A 22,500-nucleotide genomic window follows, 5' to 3' on the forward strand; every position below is an offset into this window, starting at 1 on the left:
CACACACACACACACACACACACACACACACACACACACACACACACACAGTCTAGGGTGCATCTTCAAGACCCTGCACAGTTTGGTCCTTTATCCATGCCTTCAGTAATCCATCCATCAGGCCACAACACAATAGGGCGTCCCTGCGTGGGACAATAGGGCGTCCCTGCATGGGACAGGTCCCTCTTCAATAGACTACCATGGAGAGGACAGAGCTCATGCAGGAATCTGATCCACTCTGGCAAACCAACAAAGCTCATTAGAACTAGAGACACCGGCTCAAACACCTTCTCCGTTTTAATCACTGAAGGTGGTTTTTTCTTTGTCTGCAGTTACGGTAATTACATCAATGTTGATTGGGTAAAGCACTGTTGGCAGTGAAAATACTCTGACAAAACCACTGGAACCTAGTTATTATATGAGTGAATTGCTGTCAACAAGAGAGAAATCAGCATGCTTTTACTGCAGCAATTACATTGGTATTAGATTTTTACATTAGAGACAACAACACCAATGATTCCACAGTGCCTGATTCACCCTCTGGAGTCTATCAAGCGTGTGATTGGAGTGTGGTCCAGCCTGCAGTAAACTGGACATCCTCTCCTCATCGCTAAACTGTTCCACAGGCAGAACACTTCAGACTATAAAGATCTTTTCACATCTTCCCATGGAAATCCCAACCCACTCACATGTGGTTGGGAAATTAAATAACTCTGCACATGGGGACCTGGAGCATATTTCTCTCGGTATGTCAGCGTATGAAGCTATCGCATTTGGGGTAGGGCCCGCCTGAGGCCAGTGCTGCAGCTGGGTAAGTGAGTCTTTAAAATACTGTATGGTATGGTAATGTGCAGCCCAGAGTCATACAGTCCGCTTTATGACAATAAAACTTTAGACAGCCACAAGACCGTGGCTGCTTCTCAACACGGGGGCAGGTCTGCCAAAATATGCAGCAGTAGCTCAATCAAACACCGACATCTCTGGACCAAGATCAAGGATCTCTCTCTCATGTCTCTCCATGTGTCATTGTGTGTGTGTGTGTGTGTGTGTGTGTCTGTGTCTGTGTGTGTGTGTGTGTGTGTGTGTGTGTGTGTGTGTGTGTGTGTGTGTGTGTGTGTGTGTGTGTGTGTGTGTGTGTGTGTGTGTGTGTGTGTGTGTGTGTTAGCGTGGCGCGCCAGCAGACCGAGCCGGCCACTTGACTGCACATGATAAGATTGTGCACACGAGGCAGAAGTATTACAGGGCAGGGGAGGAGAAGAAGGAGGCTGACTCCAATAAAGGAGTGGCATTAATGAGGCCAGCTAGCATGTTCCTTATGAACAGTGACCTGACCTGACCGCCATGTTCCTTATGAGCAGATAGTGACCTGACCTGACCACCTCGTTGGGCCTACAGCTAAAGCTAAAAGCTAAAGCAGAGCTGGTGGAATTCCTTCAGACCACCAGTCACAGCTGAATGGCTAGTCTGGATATTAAGAACAGACCATTACACGGCTAGAACTATGAATCATTTCCACAGCGCCTGATTTCCATTATGGAGTCTGACTGGAACTAAGTCTTCTGTTTTCCCCCCACTATGATTGACTTTCAATTGCACTATTTTGAAGTTTGTCTGTATAATATACAACATATTATGTTGCAGTGATTTGTTATGTGTTTTATTGTGTTTAATGCATGCCTCTATGTCATGACAAGATGTGGCATTTGCTATTGCATAGCCTGAGTGTGCGCAGTCTGATGTCTGGTGTCAAATGCCATAGAAGCAGGGACTTTAGACTAGAGACTTGAAGCCCTGGGGCCCCTGGCGGGAGAAGGGGCCCCTTCAGTGCCCTAAAGCAGTGCAGGCTACTTACTCTCAGAGTCGCTGATGCCGCTGTCGCTGACGCTGGCGCTGCTCCTCCTCTTCATGGTCTTCAGGTGCTCGTCGTACCTGAAGTGTCTCTTCTCCACCGGCGACGTGAAGTCCTCGATCACCGCGTCAAACTCACACAGCACGTCGCTCAGGTCCTCCTCCTCCACAAACTTGGCTGTGAGAAAATCAAATGAGAGAAAATCAATGAGGTATATTTGTTCAATATTCTCTTCAGTTGGATGATCACCCCCAAGCCATGGAGTTTCATCAGATGCAGCTGTACACCACCCACCTACAATAGCCAAAATTATAGTGGGGCCTAATTGGAATATTATAGAAATGGGAATATGAATAGGCTACCGTCAGGTACCATAAGATCACTATAAGCAATTGAGCAATTGATTGAACAGAAAATCTAAAAGTCCCTGTAGGGCTATTATGGGACAAGTGTGAAGTAATAGGAGTATTATACTGATAGTAGACTACCAAAGGAGATAAAGGGGAAAAACACTCATTACAATCAATAATAATAATAATAATAATAACAATAATAATAATAATAATAATAATAATAATAATAATAATAATAATAATAATAATAATAATATAATACTACAAATAATGTCATCATAAACTCACTACACACACACTTGAATTCCCTGCATGAATAGGATCAACAACAAAAAAAGCATAATTATAAAGTACAATGAAGTCACTATTAGCCCAAAATTATCAGAATATAAACCTTTAGCTAGTGAGTTTTCATTAGGTAATCCCGGGTAATCCTCAACAATGCGCAAACTGGAAAGTGCAAGTCAAATTTTGTACAGTTTATGATGGTTAAAAAGGGGAAAAAATAATAATAAGAATGAACATGATTGGAACTTACATTTGCCTTGACTTTTCAAATTGGGAGACTTCATGATTCCCGATGTGAGTAGATTATCCAGGGTACTCTTGTGAAATATCTGCGTAATGTCCCGCGATGTAAAGTCCCACTCTGTCCTCCTGTCAGAGGAGCTGTCACTCTGTCTGTAAAGCTCAACTATCCCGCCAGCCTGTCCCAACGCTGGCTTTAAACTGCCCTGCAGCGCGGGGGCGGTGGCAGGAGAGAGGGAGGGGGGAGAGAGAGAGAGGGAGGGAGGGAGGAGAGAGAGAGAGGGAGGGAGAGGGGGGGGGGGGATTTCAGCTCTTCCCAGTTGAAGTTACACTCCTCTGGCGTCTCCCTCATAAAAGCATGTTTGTAAACAACTTATGTGTCACTTCTTGGCAGGCAGAGATGTAATAATGATATTTATAGCCGTCAGCGACCCCGTGCTTTTCATATTTTATCACGAGGCAGATTTTGACAGAGGCCAAATTATATTGTAGTAGCCTAATATGCAGCAATAACATTTAAGCACCATCCGTTTATTGACTCTTAAATCTTGGTCTAAAGTGGATATGGGCCTATCATACTATAGGCCTACTGCATTATCGTATCTTATTAGGCAGAGATGACAACAGTACCCAAAGTGGGGTCTGGGGGACTTCGGGTCCAGGGTCCTTTAAGGGGGCTCCAGACAGAGGGTCTCTACCAAAAGCATTACGTTACATCTCAACTTGATTGTATTTGTAGGTAGTGCATTGAGAGAATGTACGTTAGCCTGTGCTCTATTATATTATCATCAATGTTATCTTTATGAGGAGGTTTGGGAACCAAACTTCTTCTTCTAAAGTGAGGTTGGAGCGACATCTGGTGGTCGGAGGTGACAACTACATCCAATGCTTTGAACATAACATAACCCAAACCCCCAAAGGTCACACCATCACTGTGATGTCTGGTCACCATCACTGTGATGTCTGGTCACCGTCAGATGATCCAAAGTTTTCAACAATGCAAACTAAAATGCCCTTAACGGCCCTAATGAGATAAGGCTTGCCACAAGTGCTGGCTAAGACCTTTATAGAGCAGCTGATGTAACTGTTGCGTGTGGCCATGGACGTTACACACACACACTTCACACATGGTACATTTCATATGACACATTCAGTGTGTTTACAGTTTATATCATACATGGGCAACATACGGTCCGCGGCCCGCGGGCGCCCCCTGTGTGGCCGGCGATGGAATTGCAAAAAAAAAATAAAAAAAAATTACAGTGCACCTGAACGCAACATGCAAGATACCCGCTGAATAAGTGTCCAAATGTTCATGTCATTCTGGCCAATACTCTTCTGTTATAGCATTTCAGTCTGGAATATGGAATATCTTTCAATAATATTTATGACTAAAAGGCTAAAAGTAATCTCATGTGTAAGAAATGACTGTTCTACATTGAAGTAGAAATTTAAATAATTAACTTGTTGGTTTTGGATTTATTTAGCTTCAAGAGTGCATTTTTGTTCTTGTGTGACCCTCAACACAGGCTTTGAGAATCCCGGGCCACTTATTGATACTTATGCTTAAATTAACCCACTCATATTCTGGTTTATTTCAAGAAAAACATTTCGGCTAGTGGAAATTCTAATTGGCTGGTAACTTTCAAATCTACCAGCCATATTGGCAGGTGGTGAAAAAAGTTAATTTCAAGCCCTGCAGGGAGAGCAGGTGGTGACATAGGAGTGAGTGAGAAAAGGATCAAATATTGGTGGTTAAGACTGAATAATGACAATCACAACTGTTAATTTAAAATGAGTTATTCCTCTAAACCTTGCTTCAAATGCCCACATTTTTTCGCGCTGGCGCCGTTCAGCCCTCAGCAAAAACTGGTAGCGAGGACATTTTTTTGTGGCCCTCTCTATCATCAAAGTTGCCCATCCATGGGTTATGGCATGACAATATTTTTGGTCGGCCCCCGGCAACAATCTGGGTTTCTCATGTGGTCTTAATTAATAATTGATCTCCTCTGCTCATCCTTGTCTCAGGCTGACACACCTGCAGCACATCAGCTGATTGCAGCTGCAGTAGCTCTTCCTGAGTTTAAAGCTGGCCTGCTGCTGGCAGGCAGACACCAGTCCAGCAGTACCTGCATTTGGTTTGTTACTTCTGCCCATGTTTCTGTTGGTAGGGCTTTGTTATTTTGGTTTGATCTGGTAGCTTTGGTAGTCACTTTTTTGTTCTTAGCTTTAGTTTCCTAAATCTTATGCTTTAAACGTTTTCAATTGCTCGTTTAAGGAGAGGGGCTGGCTTCAACGGCCCTATAGGGCAGTGGTTCCCAACCTTTTTGGTCTTATGTACCCATTCAGCTGTTCTGCCATGCCAAAGTACCCCCTCACTCATGTGTGTCGATGATTTTCTGAAATTTGTTTTATTAAAATGATATAAAACTTTTAGTAGGCCTATCTAACACATCTCTGATTATTAAATAAAAATCATTTGAATTACCCCCTTTAATACAATTCTAACTGTTTTCAATTGGAAAAGGTCGTCAGTTTTACTAAGCTGGGCCTATGAAATTACTTGGAATGATGTTTTAATCATTTTGTAAATCAATTGTAATCCCCAATCTTTCCAAGTACCCCCTGCAAGCTGCTCAAGTACCCCTAGGGGTACACGTACCCCTGGTTGGGAAACACTGCAAATATAGGGGTCAGCCCAGACCGCTCTCCCTTTTGCTTATTTTAGCCATGCTGTCAGGTCATTTTGTTTATGATTTTCGGGCATCTTTTCTTTTGGGTAAACAAATAAAAAACCCAAATACTTTGATGCTTGGTGTGGCGTTCTTTCTTATGTTGTGGCCTTCATTTGAGCCTATGTTTGATTTTTGTTTGGAGACCGTAACAGTCACTTAAAACTGCTCCTGGTTCTCAGTGCCATTTGATTGCTTTTTCCATTTCTACAATCAAATTGCAAGTGGAAGGATTTGATTTAAAGTTTTTAGAAACGCATAGCCTACACATCTGTGCTGCTGTCCCTACAGGGTTCAATGAATGTACCGTCACAATATTATGGATTACCACCATTTTATTGCAGTAACATGGCAACCGACAGCTGCTTCTCATCACTATTCTCAACCTCTCAGAGAGCCAGCTGTCCAATAAAGCTCTGTGGTCTAAATCTACCTAGACAGATCAGTAGCGTACAAGACAGTCCCATGCCGAGGCTTTCACACCTCCAGTGGCCAGTTTAACAGGGCCGGCAAATGGACAAACAGCGTGTGTGTTTGCAGCTGCACGTGTCTGTTGACTCTGGGGACCCTTAGGTGCTACTTAACCACAGGCCTTGCCTCAGCAGAGGTGCTAAAAGTGACACCTTCAGAGGCACCCTACACATATCGATGTTCACATACTTGGCACGGCAGAGTGCCTCCCCATCTATGCTCTCTCGCCGTTTCTCTCCTCTCTCTCGTTCACTCACTTTGCATTTCTTATCTCACCCTGCTGTATCTCCATCGCTCTTGCCAACAGGATACATTTTGTTTGTTTAGGCACAACTAATTGAATCCGACACTGTATAATAAGAATGGTAATTACATTTATTGACAAATAAATTACATGTTCTCTTAATTCTACTTACATATTTACATTTATTTACGGTCATTCATGATACAAAAATAAATGATATAAAGGTGTGCGATCGGCAATACACCATTATGAAGGGTTTCATTACAAAATGCCACACATCCATTTAAAAAAAAAATGTAGCAACCTGAAGAACACAGATGGTCCTAGCCTCAACTGCTTTAAGACATCTTATAACTTCAACAGATGTCAGCAATCATTTTGTAAGAATATTAATATTTTTTAACTGGTAATGAAACTCTTCATGTTGTATTAATGTATGCTTCCCTACGTATGTACAGTGTAAGAGGCAGTAACAATATCTGGGGATCTTATTGGCTTGCGGTATCCATTCCTGGCTAGAATTCCCCAGTGGCATACATCCTAATTTATGTTAGCAGGTGGTTTTACTTGCCCGTTTCACAAGCTGTATGATGAGCTTAACGAATGGCCTAACCATGCAAAGTAGTTATTTGATGCAATGCATGTGTCTTGTTTGCTTTTGACTGCACGCAAAGGCTATAATAGTATATTTAGTATCCTTCATGGCAGTGGTGTAATGTAACAAAGTAATAATACTATGTTACAGTACTTGAGTATCTGTACTTGAGTATTTATTTCTGTCAACTTTTACTTTTACTTCCACTACATTTCCAAAATAAGATGTATACTTTTACTCCACTATATTTTCTCTAAGCATCTTAGTTACAAAGTACAATGGCAATAAATGTGGTAGCCTGCAAGCAAGTAGGTTTGTCAAATCAGTGCTCCTAGCTTGCAAGTTACGTTAATCACGATCCACACTCCATTCTAGTTGGTGGCGGTAATGCACCATAACGAAGAAAGAGATTTCAACTTATGCCCAGGCATGCCTTTTGCTTGCTTTTTTATTAACAGCATTTACTTGTACTTTTACTTTCAATACTTAAGTACATTTAATATCAGAAAATTACTTTTTCGTCAAAAGGGCCTTTCTGTGTGGAGTTTGCATGTTCTCCCCATGCCTCCCGGGGGTTTCCTTCATATAGGAACCCCCTTCACCAAAACATGCAATATCCCGGTTGCTAATGTGGTTTCTCCTCTGGTCGTTAAGGGCGCCGGAATAGCGTGAACCTCCCACGTGCTATGTCCTACCGGTGAAGCTTCCCCTGTCAGGTGAAAAGAAGCGGCTGGCTAACTGCCCATGTCTCGGAGGAAGCATGGAACCAGTTTCGGCTCTCCCCAGATCGACAGAGGGTGGAGTAGCAACCAGGATAAATTAATTAATTAGCACTAATGGGGGATAAAAAAAATGGGATAAAAAATCTGGGGGGGGAGATTACTTTTGATACTTAAGAACAGTATTGTTTACTTTAAGATGCTTTAAGACTTTTACTCAAATATTCAAATAGGTGATTTTAAATTCTAAAGTCATTTTCAGGTAAGATATCTACTTTTACTCAAGTGTGGCTTTCAGGTATCCACCACTGCATTGTGGAAACAAGTTTGGATGTGAGTGTGCATTTACTGTATGTGGGCATACGTTTAGGTGCATATGGGTGTGTGTGCGTGACTTGACCTGTCTTCGTGTGTGTGTGTGTGTGTGTGTGTGTGTGTTTCTAGAAGAGCATCACTCAAAGTCGCAGCCCAGCAGCTCTATTCTCATGGTGATGGAGCTCCTCCAGCTCTTGGGGATGATTCGGATGAAGCGGGAGAAGATGGGAGGGTAGATGTAATTCTTCACATGGCCGTTGTTGTCCGTGTTCCCTATAAAAGTCTGGATTTGATTAGGAGAAAGAAGAGGTCAGAAAATCAAGAACCACGTACTTCTCTACCGATGTCAAGAAAACACAAATACATTACATTTACAAATAAACCCTAACCCTATCATGCATCCTGGCCTACACCAGGTGGGTTGGATTATCCTCAAAACTTTTTCCCCATGGGACTTTGCCCTGGCCTACCTTGGACATGTAGTCCTCATCGTCGCTGTAATGGTTCCAGTGTATCCCATCATCGCTGTACTGCAGGGTGTAGGAGATGACGTACATCTCTTTGCCCAGGGACTTGGCTCCTTGGGTAATAATACCTGTGATCTTCGTCACCTGTGGCAGCTCCACCTGCAGCCACTGCTGCATGTCATTATTCTGGGGGAGAGAGTAGAGAAGAAGCATGGTAGATAATCTGTGTGTGTCTGTGTGTGTGTGTGGGGGGGGGGGGGGGGGGGGAGGGGGGAGGTGCGTGTGTGTGTTTGTGCAAGTGTGAACTACAGCACATGTGTGTACACCTGGAGAGAATAGGACAGGGATGATGATAGATCCAGGGTTCCCACACTCATAGGGACATCAAATGCAAAAACCTTTCAATGACCTTCAAGGTCTTGTTTTCAGTCAATCAATGGCTCAAATGTGTCATGTTTTGAAATTTAAATCCATGAAAAATGTTTTACTTTTCTCAAATCTGACAGCAGCCTAACCTGACGCTGCCAGATGGACGGCGCGAGGTTATCCATCTTGCAAGCAAGGTTAACAGCAGCCCACTCAGGCCCTGCATTTAACATTTATACTGACATTCTGTGTGTGGATTCTTATATTTACAATATCGGTAATAGGTTCAGTATGAATTGGTGTAAATTTGCTTGAACCATTTATATTTAATGTGCTTTTGTTTTTAAACAAGCAACATAAAATAGTTGTATTATTATTATGATTATTATTGTTGTTGTTGTTATTATTATTATGATTATTACCCTAGCCTGCCATGCGTTGATGGCGCCCTGTTTGTTGAGGCGTGCCAGGGAGGGTTTCCAGGTTCCAGAGTACCAGAAGGAGGCGGTGGAGCTGGCGCTGATACGATGACCCTCTATCAGGCCGTTCTCCATCCCCAGAGGCACAGAACAGCCTGGAGCAGGAAACAAGCTTCCTGTTAGAGGAACCTCAACTCTTCCCACTGGTCTTTCTGTCTTATCTCGACAATACACACACACACACGCTCTCTCTCACTCACACACACACACACACACACACACACACACACACACACACATGCATGCAAACGCACGCACGCACACGCACATCCACGCACGCACCCAGGCACGCAAGCAGGCACGCGCACGCACATGCTCATGCACACGCACACACTCACACACACACACACGCACGCACGCACGCACGCACGCACGCGCACACACACACACACACACACACACACACACACACACACACACACACACACACACACAATCTCTTACCATCCAGCTCACAGCCATAGAACTCCATGCGGACTGTGGCCTTGTTGTACCAGTTGTAGGGGTGGAGTCGAATGAACCGTCCAATCAGAGGAGGAAAGAAGGTGTTCATCTTTGTCTGATAGGCGTCCTCGTTCCCAGGGAACATCTATAGAAAGGCAGACAGTGAAAGAGAGAGAGAGAGAGAGGGGTGAGCATTCTTAGCACACCCTTCTCTGTTAACTCGCTGTTTGCGTCGATCATGCATGTGATCTAACTTCTCCCACCTTCCTGAAGCTCCTGCTGTCACCCTTGTAGAAGATCCACTTCCTGCGGTCGTTGCTGTAGGAGATGGTGTAATTGACCACAAAGTGAGAACTGAACATCTGCTTGGCTCCCTGGGTCGCCACCCGGCTGATCACCACTGGCCGCAAGAAGTCCACCTGAACCCACCGAGTCCACAGAAAGCAAGCATACACATGTGCACATAATAGTCATGAACGTATGCAATGCATACAGGTATATCCTTGTCATGATGTCTCTCTCCCTGTCACACAAGTGAGCACACACACACACACACACACACACACACACACACACATACCTGAATCCAGCTGTCGCTCCGTTCTGTGCTCCATGCATTGTATTTACCGTGGTTGTTCAGTCTGGCAAGATGAGGTTCCCAGTATCCTTCAAAGACGGAAATACATTATTATTATTTTAAACATATATACATTCCAATAAAAAAAAAAGTCCTTTTCCTTTTCCAGCTGTATAACATTTGTACATATTACCAGTATATTAAAAAGAAACACACAGAGGAAACTAATGATAAAAACTAAAACTAAAAACAAAAATGGATATCATTTTTGATCTGATATGCATGAAATTGTTGCAGCCTATTGTGAATTATGTGTTATGTGCTTATGTGTGTGTTAATGTGTTGTTTAATGTAGTGTGCAATGATGGAGTGGAATGTGAGCAACTTTTCTTATGGTCTAAGACAAATTTTCCTCCCAAGACCAATAAATATAAATATAAATCTAAAAATCTATATTTTACTGATATCCTGGATATCGTCACAAGCCCTTAGTACAGTAATTTCAAATGTGATTGTGATGGCAATAGGTTCACGGTGTGTCAGTTGCTATACTGTACAGGACAGATGGGGAGAGAGAGAGAGAGAGCAAAGTGTAGTCACCTCTGGTGTTGGTTGCTGTGATCTGGTTGTTTTTCACACTCCCTGACCCTAGACCCAAAGGATGGGAACAGTCTGGGAAAATGCACAAGCAATATAACAACATTTAAACACCATAGGAAGTCAACATATGAAGACAGTTGTGAAGTCATACATGTTCTCTTCATGTTGCAACCTATCTTTTAGTGGCTCATACCATTATCTAGAACAAGGAAGAGGGTCTGCATGCCCTTCTGTTGGTTGAAACCAATTTCTGACTCCAGCAGCCACAAGCCAGGCTTGGATGGCCTCATCTCCAGAGTAGCAAAGCCCCCTGGGGAAGAAAAAAAACGTGATTCAATGATGATGAAATGTGAAATGATGGGAGGCCGCTTTCAATATTTGCAATAATTGACATTTAACATCATTTGAAAATGTAACTATTGAGCTTCTGGATTATTCATCTAATTTGTTACATTATGTCCACTTGCTGTCCGCCTCTATTTCAAAAGTCCATCTTTCTATTTGAAATCAACAGATGAGACTGTTCTGGAAAGAGTGCTGACCAGGCAGCAGTGGGTAGACAGCCTGCCGGTAGCTGCTGGTCTGCTTGTGGAGGAACGTCTGTCCATGGAAGTGGATGCTCTGAAAGTCCCTGGGAGAGCCCATGTTGATCAGATGCCAGCGTGCTAGCTGGTTGGTGTACATCCTCAGGCCCTTCAGGCTGTATATAATGCCATTGATGGCTAGGGATACAAGATGGAGACTTTTATGTCACAGCACAGTGGATATGGAGTAAAGCTAATTTACATGCTCATTTTGACTCTCATTGAACTATTATAAACAGTTGCTGTATGCGTACATAAAAATAAAAGTTATGAAAATCCTTAACCAGACTAGTTGCCTTCAGTCAGGAAATGTAGGGTACATTACAGTGGAACTTCGTAGGGTACATTACAGTGGAACTTGAGGTTCTGTCTGAAGTTGGGGTCCATCACCATCCGTCGGTTTTTCCTCTCCATCCTCTCGCGGTTCTTCTCGTAGTACCAGCTCTGGGATTCATCAAAGGTCTTAAAGAGCAGCATAAACTCCCTCATCTCCCCCATGTTCTTCTCCAGGGTGCCCTTTCGACACACCAGCAAAGGCCCAATCAAACCAGAGTGGATATCCCTCTCCTGTAGACAGAGCATACAGTGAGTTAAACATCATTATTTTCATAATTAATAATTCTGTTGAATTAATTTGCATTGGTTTTGTGAAAATAGCATCCTTCAATGACAACAACCATGTATTTTTCACAATAGTTAGAAGGTATTTCACTGTACTTACAGGATTAACACCAGAATAGTAGGCCCATGTCCGACAGTTTGACTCGCCTGCCATTGGCCCCACCTTATCATCGACCTTCCATAAATATGTGAAGGTGGTGTTGGGTTGAACCTCATTATCATATTTATACCAGTATTTGGACTCGTCCTCGTAGGACAGCCCCTCTGCCTGCTTGGTGTAGGAAACCCCATTTGGGTGGAGGGAGTATGGGCGGTTGGCATTGTTCCTGAACACCACCTACAAACCAGAAAGATGCATTTTGTGCCTACAGTTGGAACTTAAGCCTATATTTCCATGAGACAACCATCAGATTGTATATGTATAGTAGCCTACATGTGTGAAAAAGAGATAAAACAGACAATAGTGATGCCTTCATGGTTCTTACCATGATGCTCTGTCCGACCTCAGCCTTGATGATAGGCCCCAGGATGCCTAGATGCTCCCCTATCTCCCCACGGATATCAGGCTGTCTGAAGGCAGCATCCAGGTAACCTCGGAAAATCACCTTGGTGAACTTTGTTTCTCGGCTGCTTAGTTGCGACCTTTCCTGCCTCCTGTGGTGATAATATGGAGCCTTATGTCAGGTGTGTGTTTAGAAATGTGCATGTATATTGGCCGTACACATTTCTTTGTAAATCCGAATAGCATTTCTCATCTCATATTCAACTTTTCTCAATATGTGGCATTATGACATCTGCGCTTACCTCTGTCCATAGCCAGCATAGTCCCACTCCACCTCCTCCGCGGAGATGAAGTATGTCTTGACATTCTGGCCAGCAATTTTTATGTAATATTTGGTGGTCTCATCCAAGGTCAAGCTGCTGATGTCTTCGTTGCTGCTGTAGGGGTCTTTGTAGGTCACATACTCATACTCATCCTCTTTAACATCTGTCTGTGTGCTATCCAGGCCTAGATGATCTGGTTCGTCCCCAGGAACATACAGAACATAGTCACTGAAGTCGGGCCGGGGCACACCGATCACCACAGGCGTGTTTACCAGGTCCTCCTCGTCGGAGACGGGCTGTGGTGCGTTGGAGCGGGGTCGTGACCCGCGGGGGGACAGCCCTGGTTGGAATCCACGAGGAGAGAATGGTACACTCAGCCCCTGGCCACTCCTGGCCTGGGGCCGGTATTCCTTCTTCCTCTTGGTTTTCATGCCATGGCCTTTCCGGGGTCTCTGTCGGCGATTCACCTTCCTGATATTAGGCTTCATTGTCGGGGTTGGGGTCGTTTGAGGGCTCTCCTCCCCAAAGTATTTCGTCATGTTGGCGGGAATCTCCATGGGGACCATTTGGTGCGTTCCCTCGTAAGTCCAGTTATGCCCCTGTGGGTCGAGGGAGGTGGTTTTAATTGCCTGTGTACTGTTGCCCTTTAGGTAGATGACCACTTCCTCACTGCTGTCCCTGGCACCCAGCTCCTCAGAGCTGCTGTCCAGAATAGGATCTCTGGAGAGGGAAAGGTTTACTGAAAGCACCGTCTCATTGGTGAAGACTTCTACTGAGGATGTGTAGTTAGCAACTGTCTCGCCACTCTCTGATTCCGTCTCCTCTGATATATTAACTGTGATATTTTGCAAGCCCAGAGTTTCTGTCAAAATACTTGTGCGATTTTCGAATTCTAACCTGTCAAAACTTGAATTGGCTGCAGTAGTCATGGTTTTAGGGGAAAATGTTTGATTTCCATACTCTTGTTCCGTTGTGGTGCTCAGTGAATCGCTGACATTGGTCGTGCTACCTTTACTGTCCAATTCCAACTCCAAACTGGTTAGGTTGCGGCTGTCTGCGCTGCTGATGTTAAGCTCTTTGACTTCAGCACTTGGAATGGATTGTGACTGGTTTGTTCCATCTTTTGACATATTTAAGTGGTTTGTTGCAGTGTTATTCACAGCCGTCTTCTTCTCAGCGTATGACAAAGTGGTGAGCGATACGTTACCCTCTGATCTGCCATGCTGATTGGATGATAGGTCTTCCTGTATCTTGGGCTCGTGCTGATTGGATGATAGGTCCTCTTGTATCTCGGGCCCCTTATCCAAGACATATATCAAACCAGGCACAGAGTAGAACACATCCCCTCTGGTGATTTTCTCCTCTGACTCCTCTGGCTGGATTGTGTTCACAGAAGCCTGGTTTACACCCATCTGGGTTACATTCGTTTTTTCAGTCTCTAAGAGGGAACTGACATTTCTGGGTAATGTTACGGTAAGATTAGTGGCCTCCGTAGTTAAGTTCCCCCCCATTGATGATACAGTAGTGTTATGAACAGTTGTGTTATCTGTCTCAGGCACAGGGGTGTCACCAAGATTTGAAGCAAGAGGAGCACTGCCATTTACCGTTATGTTGTCATCCTTTAGTAATATACTGGTGTTATAAACTGTTACAGTAAGATTGGTGGCCTCCGTAGTTAAGTTTCCCCCCGTTAATGATACAGTAGTGTTATGAACGGTTGTGTTATCTGTCTCAGGCACAGGGGCGTCATCAAGATTTGAAGCAAGAGACGTACTGCCATGTGTAGTTATGTTGTCACCCTTTAGTAATATACTGGTGTTATAAACTGTTACAGTAAGATTGGTGGCCTCCGTAGTTAAGTTTCCCCCCGTTAATGATACAGTAGTGTTATGAACGGTTGTGTTCATAACACTGCCATGTGTAGTTATGTTGCCACCCTTTAGTAATATCCTGGTGTTGTAAACGGTTGTGTTGTCTGTTTTAGGCACAGAGGAATTGTGAAAATGTGAAGTTGCACTTGTCTTCTGCATATGCACTGTATTCTCACTGATGCTTTCATTCAAATTATTTGCTGTAGAGTTTAGTCCATCAACCTCTTGCCAATCTGACAATAATGGGTCATTTAATGGATTTGTGGTAACATTTCTCATCTCCGCCTCCTTGCTGATAGGGTTTAGTTTACGAGTGATGTTCGTTTCTCCGTCAGCATGACCAACAACATCATAGTCGAAGATGGAGAGATCCAACTGCTCGACACTCCAGTCTCGGGATTTGTTCTTCAGAGACCTGAGTCCTAATTCATCTGCAAACATCTCTGTGAAATCATCGCTTGGCACTTCTTTCACGTTCTTTACTGTGATCATCGGTTTTGCCTGTTCCTTATCAAGCTCTTCGAGGGTAGGAGGTTTCCACTCTTTGTTTGCGTCTGTCTCATAGTCAGTATACTCGTATACGTAGTCCCGGAAGCACTCCACGTCCCGAAACTTTACCCGCATCCCTTTGGTCGTCTCGTGGGAATTCAGGGAGGCCAACAGCCAGACACCTGATTGAAAAGAGACACACAACTTTAATATCAACCATTGTATATTATTCTGCCATATGCCATGTGTGTCAAATGGTGGCACTGCCTATTGATAATCTTGATACACGTTGCACTAAATATGACACAGTATGACATACGGTACTTTCTTCTGTTCAGGAAATGTAATGTATCAATTCAAGAGAGGTCAATTTTGTTATATAGCTTATAACATGTACAGTCTATACAAAATGAGAACACATATATTCATAGGTGATATATTATTAGAACAGTTCAGTATTTCGATAAATAATAAACTGATTGGTAAAAGAAGTCAATGCAAGCACTGACTGACCAATGTTGTCCATGTTCATGGAGATGGTCTCTCCAGTCATGGGGTAGAGGCTGAGGAAGTCCTCTGTGCGCTCATTGAGCTCAAACGTGTGGCCGTAGAAGGTGGCTGTCTGGATGTAGTCCTGTGCTCCTATGCTGGACACGTGCCATGTTGCAATCTCACCATTGCAGAAGCCCAAGAGCTGACCGCTCTCAAACACATAACCGTTAACCGCTGCAAGGACATTGAAATAAGATGTTGGTCTGACAGCGAAAGGCAATGGGCCAATAGACATACTGGTCAATCATATCTTTTAGGATTAGGTGCTATTATGAGCATCAGTCACCGCAGAATGATAGATTATGACAAAACTCACTGTGCATAACGTTAGACTTGTAAAAGTCTGGGTCTGCCTTGTTGACTCTGGATCGATCACAATAAGAACGAATATTTTCATCCAGGTACCAACTCTTGTTTTCATCGAACACGGCAAACATGGCATGCTGCTCCTTGTCTGCTTTCAGCTACAGGTACAGAAAAAAGCAGTATTCAGCTAAGAAAGACAGTTGTGTGATGATGATATTAAGCAACTTGTTGTTGTGCTTTTCTATGTGCTGCTTCTTTTTATGGAGGACATGAATCAACGCAATCGTGAATTGCTAATGCTGTATGGTGCCAAACCTTCTAAGACCTGCCCCCATAATATATTAGTGATACTGTATCATTAACATAAAATTTGAAATTTTGTTTAAATGAAATTAGCTTTTATTGTGGTGTGTGGTATGACTATTGCACACATAACAGCTATATAATGCTATATGCTATATATACAGTATATACAGTATATATATATATATATATATATATATATATATATATATATATGCACTCACTAGCTCTCTCTCTCTCTCTCTCTCTCTCTCTCTCTCTATATATATATATATATACATAATATGCAATGGATTGTGTTTACCTACCTGCACATTCCTGACGTTGAGGGACTGACTCTTGCAGATGAGGAGCGGTCCTATCAGTCCGGAGGCAATGTCGCGTGGCGTGTCCACGGCGCTGTGGTACAGACGCGTCAGACACCGAGAGTCTCCATCAAAGGGCTCGTCCTCTTCAATCACTTTCCACTCATAGGTGTGTGTCTCGCCTGGCTGGACGCCGTGAGACTGGTTGCCTGGGAATTTACACAGAAAACATTTCTATCTGTTTTATTCTCATCCTTTTATACAGTATATGCAAAGCAAAGTGGGGAGTCCATTGTACAGCGATTGGTTTATAGTGAAAAGAGACAGAATTGTGACGAAAGAAGAGATATGGCAGATTTGAACCCATGTTCTGAGTAGGGTATTGCTGCAGGCCGATCTTCAGCCCAGAGTACCTCCAAATGCTCCAAGTGGGAAGTGCTTCGCTCCAAATGGGATGGCTAACCAGCTGAAGCTACGACGGAAGAGAGTAGGCTATGGCTTATCACAAAGATTTGCTTGAGTTTCAGATGGCCAAATTTAATTTTGGGGGTTGTTGACATTAAATCAGGACAAAAATAGACTGGGGAATAATTACGAATGTGGCAACCCTGTCATGGGTCCGTCCCACTTGGAGTTGGTGGGCCTGTCCTGCAGCTATACATACTTGTATGTTGTGACTGAAGGTACGTTATCAGATTAAGCTACTCATTCAATTCAATTCTAGTCTCGTCTAGTCTATTACATTTTAAACCATGCCTGTGTGATAGAGTTTTGGTTACCTCCTGCAGGGTAGTTGAACCCCTCCTGTGATTTCTCTATTGTCAGTCCTTGTGGGTAGATACTGTAGTTCCTGGAGGCCATGTTCTTAAAGACTATCTGTCAAAGAGTCAGGATGTGTGAAGGCTCACAGTTTAAAATCACTGTTAAATAATACCAAAAGATCTACTTCAAAGTCAGCGTCTGAGAATGAACACGGTCTCACCTTGATAACATCTCTGATTTGTGCTCTGATCACTGGGCCCAAGATCCCAACCTCGGTTTTCCTTTGCGGGTTCTCTGCCCTCACAGTGAATGTTTCGTCTGTGTACTGAGTGTACACCACCTTCTTGTACCTCCCACCTATGCGGTTAGCCCCCTGCTTCAGGTACTGGGACTTGTAGTCCCTAAACAAAGAGAGAATACTTTTATTTAAAGGTCTCACATGCAACATTTTAACATTACAGTACTACATTCATTTTGAGACCATTGCTGAGAAGACTGGCAGGCTCCATCAGTCTCTACGATGCATTGATTTTACATTGTGAGCCCCTGGGTCAAATTTCCATGGGAAAACTGCTGTATTGAGTTACAGCACAGAACAGGAAGAGGGCGCTGTTTCTCCAGTTTATCTTCAGTAAAGCCAAAGAGAAAACCTTTGAGGGAGCAAACATCATCTTTACAATGGGAAAGAAGAGGAGGAAATGTGGTCTCACAAAATACTACCACCAACAATACCACTGGTGTGAGATCGGCTACCAATCTTCTCAACAATGGTCTCATTTGTACATAGTTATTATACCAAGATAAAGTGTAAATGCAGTTTACTCGTCAATGTATGTCGGCATGTTGGGTGCGTAGTTCCAGACGATTTCCTCAGCGGCAATGAAGAATGGCCATTGCTTGCTGTTGCGTCTCTCCTCTCTGGTCAGACTGCGTGTGGGGGCATCCAAGCCTTTGCAATTCTTCACATCCACAAACCCATGCATGCCAGCTGCAGTAGGAGCAACACACATACTTTTTTCTTTTGGCTGAATTTTCCAAAGTAAAGTTCCTATTATCAAGTTCTGAAATGAATTGGACTTCATTTCAAGCAGTTCTATACAAGCCAAAGCCCCTTTCTTCTTTTTACCACGGCGCTGAGCCAAATGTCCCGCCGGGCTCATAAGATGAAAAAGTCGGGACAGTCATGGACGCTTACACTGTTTCTAAACATGCAGTGAACTCCTGCTCTTAACCACACCTTAGTCAAATGGGCTGCATGTTTAGAACCAATTCTCCATTTTGAGCGCACTCTCGTGACTGTGGATCATAGTCTACCCCAGACCTAGTCCAGGATCCGCATCGCTGGCACAGCGGCTCTAGTTTCGCAGGTCACAGCTTATGCTCGGGCGCGGAGGGGGCAGGCGGGAGGGGGATCACGTGCTAAGCGAGCACATACAAACCATTAAATGTCCCAGTGCTATTTAATAATTGCATGAATGGACGTAGTTACGTGGCTGGATTATTTGGAAGAGAACCAAATTGGTGAGTAAACAAGTCGCCTAAAAGTTTAATCGTTTCTTTTCTTCCATCTGCCAATTTGAAAATTTAACAAGGAGATGATACTGCACATTAGGCTATTGGGTGACAAGTGTGGCCGTAGCTAGGCATAGGAAGGTGGTAGAGGGTGTGGATTGGGGTGCCGCGTCTATGTGCAGACAGGCCGCAGTGCCGACAGGTCGCAATGCCGATAGCCCACAAGCAGAACCAGCTGAGCGAGGCGGCGTGCAGCGTGTCGGTGGAGCTAACCTCTCCCAGCCCCCACGCCAAACCTAACCTCCCCCCATGCCTAAACCTAACCTCCCCCAGACCCTAACCCAAAACCTAACCTCTCCCACCCCCACGCCTAAACCTAAGGTCGGCATTGCGGGTGGTCGGCATAGCGGGTGGAGCCCGTGGATTGGAGGGTTGGGTAGGAATAGTGGTTAGGGGGATATGGGTGTTGTTGTTTTTTGGGGGGAGGGGGCATAGGGATAGGAAGGTGATAGAGAGTCGGGATTCGAGGGTTTGTAAGATTAGTGGCTGTGGGGATATAGGGTGTTGGTGGGCGAGGGAAAAGTGGTGTTGTGGTCTAAAAGGTTTGCACTTGTTTTTATACTGTAGGCTATGACAATATTCCTTTTTAAAATGTTGGTGATGTAGAACAGAAACACAGAACAGAAGATACCAGAGATGTAGATTGTATTTCTGTACCTTCCAGGTGACTGGAGGTGTGTGAGGCGAGCAGCCAGCGCCCGGCGTAGACAGGCGTCACGCTGGCGGTGGTGGCCGAGCCGCTGACCAGGCCCACCGATGCCACCTTATGGCCTGCCTGCTGCAGCACATGGCCGTTCATATGCACTGAGAACACCTCGGGCTCCGAGCTCATAGCCAGCAGATGCAGACTCACAGAGGTGTGGGCACACATACTGACATCTGGAGAGAAAAGAGGAGTTAACTGTAGTTTATTTAGCAGAATATCTGGAGAATGTTGTTCACTGACACTACAGTATAAGAGAAATACTCATCATAAGTCTGTCTGATGATAAGGGCTGGAAAAAATGCCCAGGATACTGTATCGGATTGACTACTGACTCACTGGTTGATTAACTCTCTGACTAGCTGACTGATTGGCTGACTATTTGGCTGACTGTCTAAATTACTGACTGACTGACTGACTGTGTGACTGACCAGGCAGCGATCCACTTGTGTACCCATTAACGGTGTATTTGACATGGTTGTCTGCGGCGTGGCCTGCTGGTTCGTGCCAGCTCAGTTTCTCATCAAAAACCCCAAAGAGGAACACAGACTCCTGGCGGAAACGAGTCTGTTGCCCAGATGCATCCAGACTGCCTGGAGAGAGAGAGAGAGAGAAAGAGCGAGAGAGAAAGAGCGAGAGAGCAAGAGAGAGAGAGAAAGAGTGAGAGAGAGCAAGAGAGAGAGAGAGGGGGGGGATCAATGACAAATTCCATGCAACTTTGTTCTTTGTCCCAACGATACATACAAAAAATTAAAACACAGATCAATATAATTATGAGTGATATGGAGAATGTGATATAGTCACACACGTAAAGCCCCTGGCAAGGCAATTCCGTGATTTTCTTGTCGATATATAATTTGTGGTCTTGAATGAATTTAAAACTGTCAACAAAATATGAAAATTCTATTATTTCAACAACAAAAATCAATTTGCATTTTTGGCAGTTTGAAAAAGTAGAGGTAAAGTGGGCAGAGTTATCTCAGGAGATTGCTGATGTCGGCAATCTCGTCCTGACACCCCCCCCCCCTCTCTCTAGGTTATCTATAAAATCTTCACTGTAGCCTGGAGAGAGGGGGTGTGTCCATGCTGCATCCCCATACTGTTCATGTTGTTTGCATGACATTGCTCAGAACACTGGACAGGTGAATAGAATGTGATATGTGACCACGCCCCCACAGTCCTGAGAAATTATTTGAACAGCCAGACTGGCTGTTTTTGAGCTCTGTTTTATAATAGTTGTGAACGTTTTTTTGTTGTTGTTTACTCAATTAATGTGATGGTCAGCTGTGATATCCTATAAAAAGATAGCTATTTGAGCCTGGGTTGCCAGAGGTTTTAAAGCCTGTACGTATTTCATTGTGTACCAGGCTTGCAGATGAGCAAGGTGCCGATGAGGCCCGAGTTGAAGTCCTGCACTATGTTTTGGTGGGAGATGTAGGTATAGGTGATGCAGGTGGGGTCGTCTCTCTGGGGCGCCACGTCTGACGTCACCTCCCAGTAGTAAGTGTGTTCACTGCCGGGCTGCACCACGTCATCCTCCTTCTCCTTCAGCGATGTGTTGTCAAAGTACTGGGCTCCTGGAAGAAAGAGAGAGAGAGACACACAGAGAGAGACACAGAGAGAGAGAGAGACAGACAGACAGACAGACAGACATAGAGAGACAGACAGAGAGAGTCAGACAGACATAGACTCAATTCGAATCAGGGGAAATACTTTGGACATTGTGGTCAAGTTAAGAAAGATTAAAAGTAATCCCTCATCTCGTTCAAATTAAGGTCAAGTGCAGGGGGGCTGGGAGAGTACTGACTTTGTTAATAGAATTTGTGAAATAACTGGAGTAGAAATATTTGACTCATATCCCAAACATAATGAAGACTGGGTTAATAATTTAAGGAGAGTTTCCTGTATGCCATCTGTAATTTTACATTTCCTCTGCACTCTGACCTGTTAATTAAGGAATGATTCGTTTCAATCTCCTAGATCCACAAAGGCACTCATAGCCCTCTTATTATCACTATATACAGTATGTGTGGGCACAGACAGTGATTTCCTAAGGCTTAGGAAGACATCCTGTTGGACTTCAGTACTGTCTACTTCGTTAATCAGTGTGTCCTGGTTAATATTTCAGAAAAAGCCAAACACATCTGTTTGTCGGATTGCCCAATCTTGTGTACTTAATACAATGAGTAACATCAATGCAGGGCTTTTCCTTACAACGTTCCCAACAAACCGTCTATGTTACAGTGTGCCTGTCTGACATTTTTGGGGTCGGGTGTCTTCAGAGCTGGGTTGGCCACAGCCCAGCTGCATCAGCCATAACATACATGTATGGCTGGTTGAACATGGCACCCACCCTCTGACTGTTTCCCGTGACATGACACCCACCTTCTGACTGTTTCCCGTAAGCGATCCCATGTGGGTGGATGCTGTAAGCTCTGCCCGCCATGTTCCGGAAAGTGACCACGATGGCCTCGCCCTCCTGGCCCCTCAGTGTGGGTCCGAGCAGACCTGCACAGAAAGAGGTTTCACTTTATTTGAGAGACTCCCAATCCGCCCAAATGGTATGTGTACATGTGTGGGCAGACTGTGGCAAATGATGTCATCTCATTATGAATCATCGTCAGTCATTATTTTTTTTCTTTCATTTATCATCAAGCAAGACGTGATGCGACGGTGAATGCTTTAATCCGGTTGTCCTCAAAGCGGGATCTGGGGACCCCCAGGGGTCCATGAGGGGTTTTCAGGTGACCCCAGCAAAAAGAGGAATAATTTATTTTGACTAATTCCATCCAGAAGTAACACAATGACAGAATGTATGACTATTTTGGTCGTGGGTTTCATACGCTTTCTGTAATAAAACACCTACAC

General features: G+C 44.1%; 2 protein-coding genes across 3 annotated transcripts in view; both read right to left on the reverse strand.

Annotated features, from left to right (window-relative positions):
- Positions 1 to 2,884, reverse strand: part of rgcc (regulator of cell cycle) — a gene marked incomplete at its 3' end in the record, with an annotated part of 8,335 nt that extends 5,451 nt beyond the window's left edge. For both annotated transcript variants that reach the window (XM_083638672.1, XM_083638671.1), the window contains exons 1-2: positions 2,741 to 2,884; positions 1,853 to 2,026 (exon numbers count right to left, since the gene is read on the reverse strand). In XM_083638672.1, the coding sequence (XP_083494798.1) occupies positions 1,853 to 2,026; positions 2,741 to 2,774 (208 nt within the window). In that variant the 5' untranslated portion in view covers positions 2,775 to 2,884. The remainder of the gene's footprint in view (positions 1 to 1,852; positions 2,027 to 2,740) is intronic.
- A 5,058-nt stretch (positions 2,885 to 7,942) lies between these two features.
- f5 (coagulation factor V) overlaps positions 7,943 to 22,500 on the reverse strand; it is a gene marked incomplete at both ends in the record, with an annotated part of 15,873 nt that continues 1,315 nt past the window's right edge. The window contains 25 exons of the mRNA XM_083638196.1: positions 7,943 to 8,089; positions 8,277 to 8,459; positions 9,062 to 9,213; positions 9,563 to 9,707; positions 9,826 to 9,981; positions 10,143 to 10,228; positions 10,740 to 10,811; positions 10,933 to 11,049; positions 11,282 to 11,461; positions 11,674 to 11,890; positions 12,045 to 12,281; positions 12,430 to 12,598; positions 12,749 to 13,604; positions 13,977 to 14,145; positions 14,986 to 15,311; positions 15,643 to 15,855; positions 15,998 to 16,145; positions 16,599 to 16,804; positions 17,375 to 17,471; positions 17,578 to 17,758; positions 18,180 to 18,345; positions 19,587 to 19,808; positions 20,064 to 20,225; positions 20,997 to 21,209; positions 22,018 to 22,140. Of these exons, the coding sequence (XP_083494322.1) occupies positions 7,943 to 8,089; positions 8,277 to 8,459; positions 9,062 to 9,213; positions 9,563 to 9,707; positions 9,826 to 9,981; positions 10,143 to 10,228; positions 10,740 to 10,811; positions 10,933 to 11,049; positions 11,282 to 11,461; positions 11,674 to 11,890; positions 12,045 to 12,281; positions 12,430 to 12,598; positions 12,749 to 13,604; positions 13,977 to 14,145; positions 14,986 to 15,311; positions 15,643 to 15,855; positions 15,998 to 16,145; positions 16,599 to 16,804; positions 17,375 to 17,471; positions 17,578 to 17,758; positions 18,180 to 18,345; positions 19,587 to 19,808; positions 20,064 to 20,225; positions 20,997 to 21,209; positions 22,018 to 22,140 (4,943 nt within the window). The remainder of the gene's footprint in view (positions 8,090 to 8,276; positions 8,460 to 9,061; positions 9,214 to 9,562; positions 9,708 to 9,825; positions 9,982 to 10,142; positions 10,229 to 10,739; positions 10,812 to 10,932; positions 11,050 to 11,281; positions 11,462 to 11,673; positions 11,891 to 12,044; positions 12,282 to 12,429; positions 12,599 to 12,748; positions 13,605 to 13,976; positions 14,146 to 14,985; positions 15,312 to 15,642; positions 15,856 to 15,997; positions 16,146 to 16,598; positions 16,805 to 17,374; positions 17,472 to 17,577; positions 17,759 to 18,179; positions 18,346 to 19,586; positions 19,809 to 20,063; positions 20,226 to 20,996; positions 21,210 to 22,017; positions 22,141 to 22,500) is intronic.

Source organism: Poromitra crassiceps (assembly GCF_964638095.1).
Source record: "Poromitra crassiceps genome assembly, chromosome: 6".
Lineage (NCBI taxonomy): Eukaryota > Metazoa > Chordata > Actinopteri > Beryciformes > Melamphaidae > Poromitra > Poromitra crassiceps.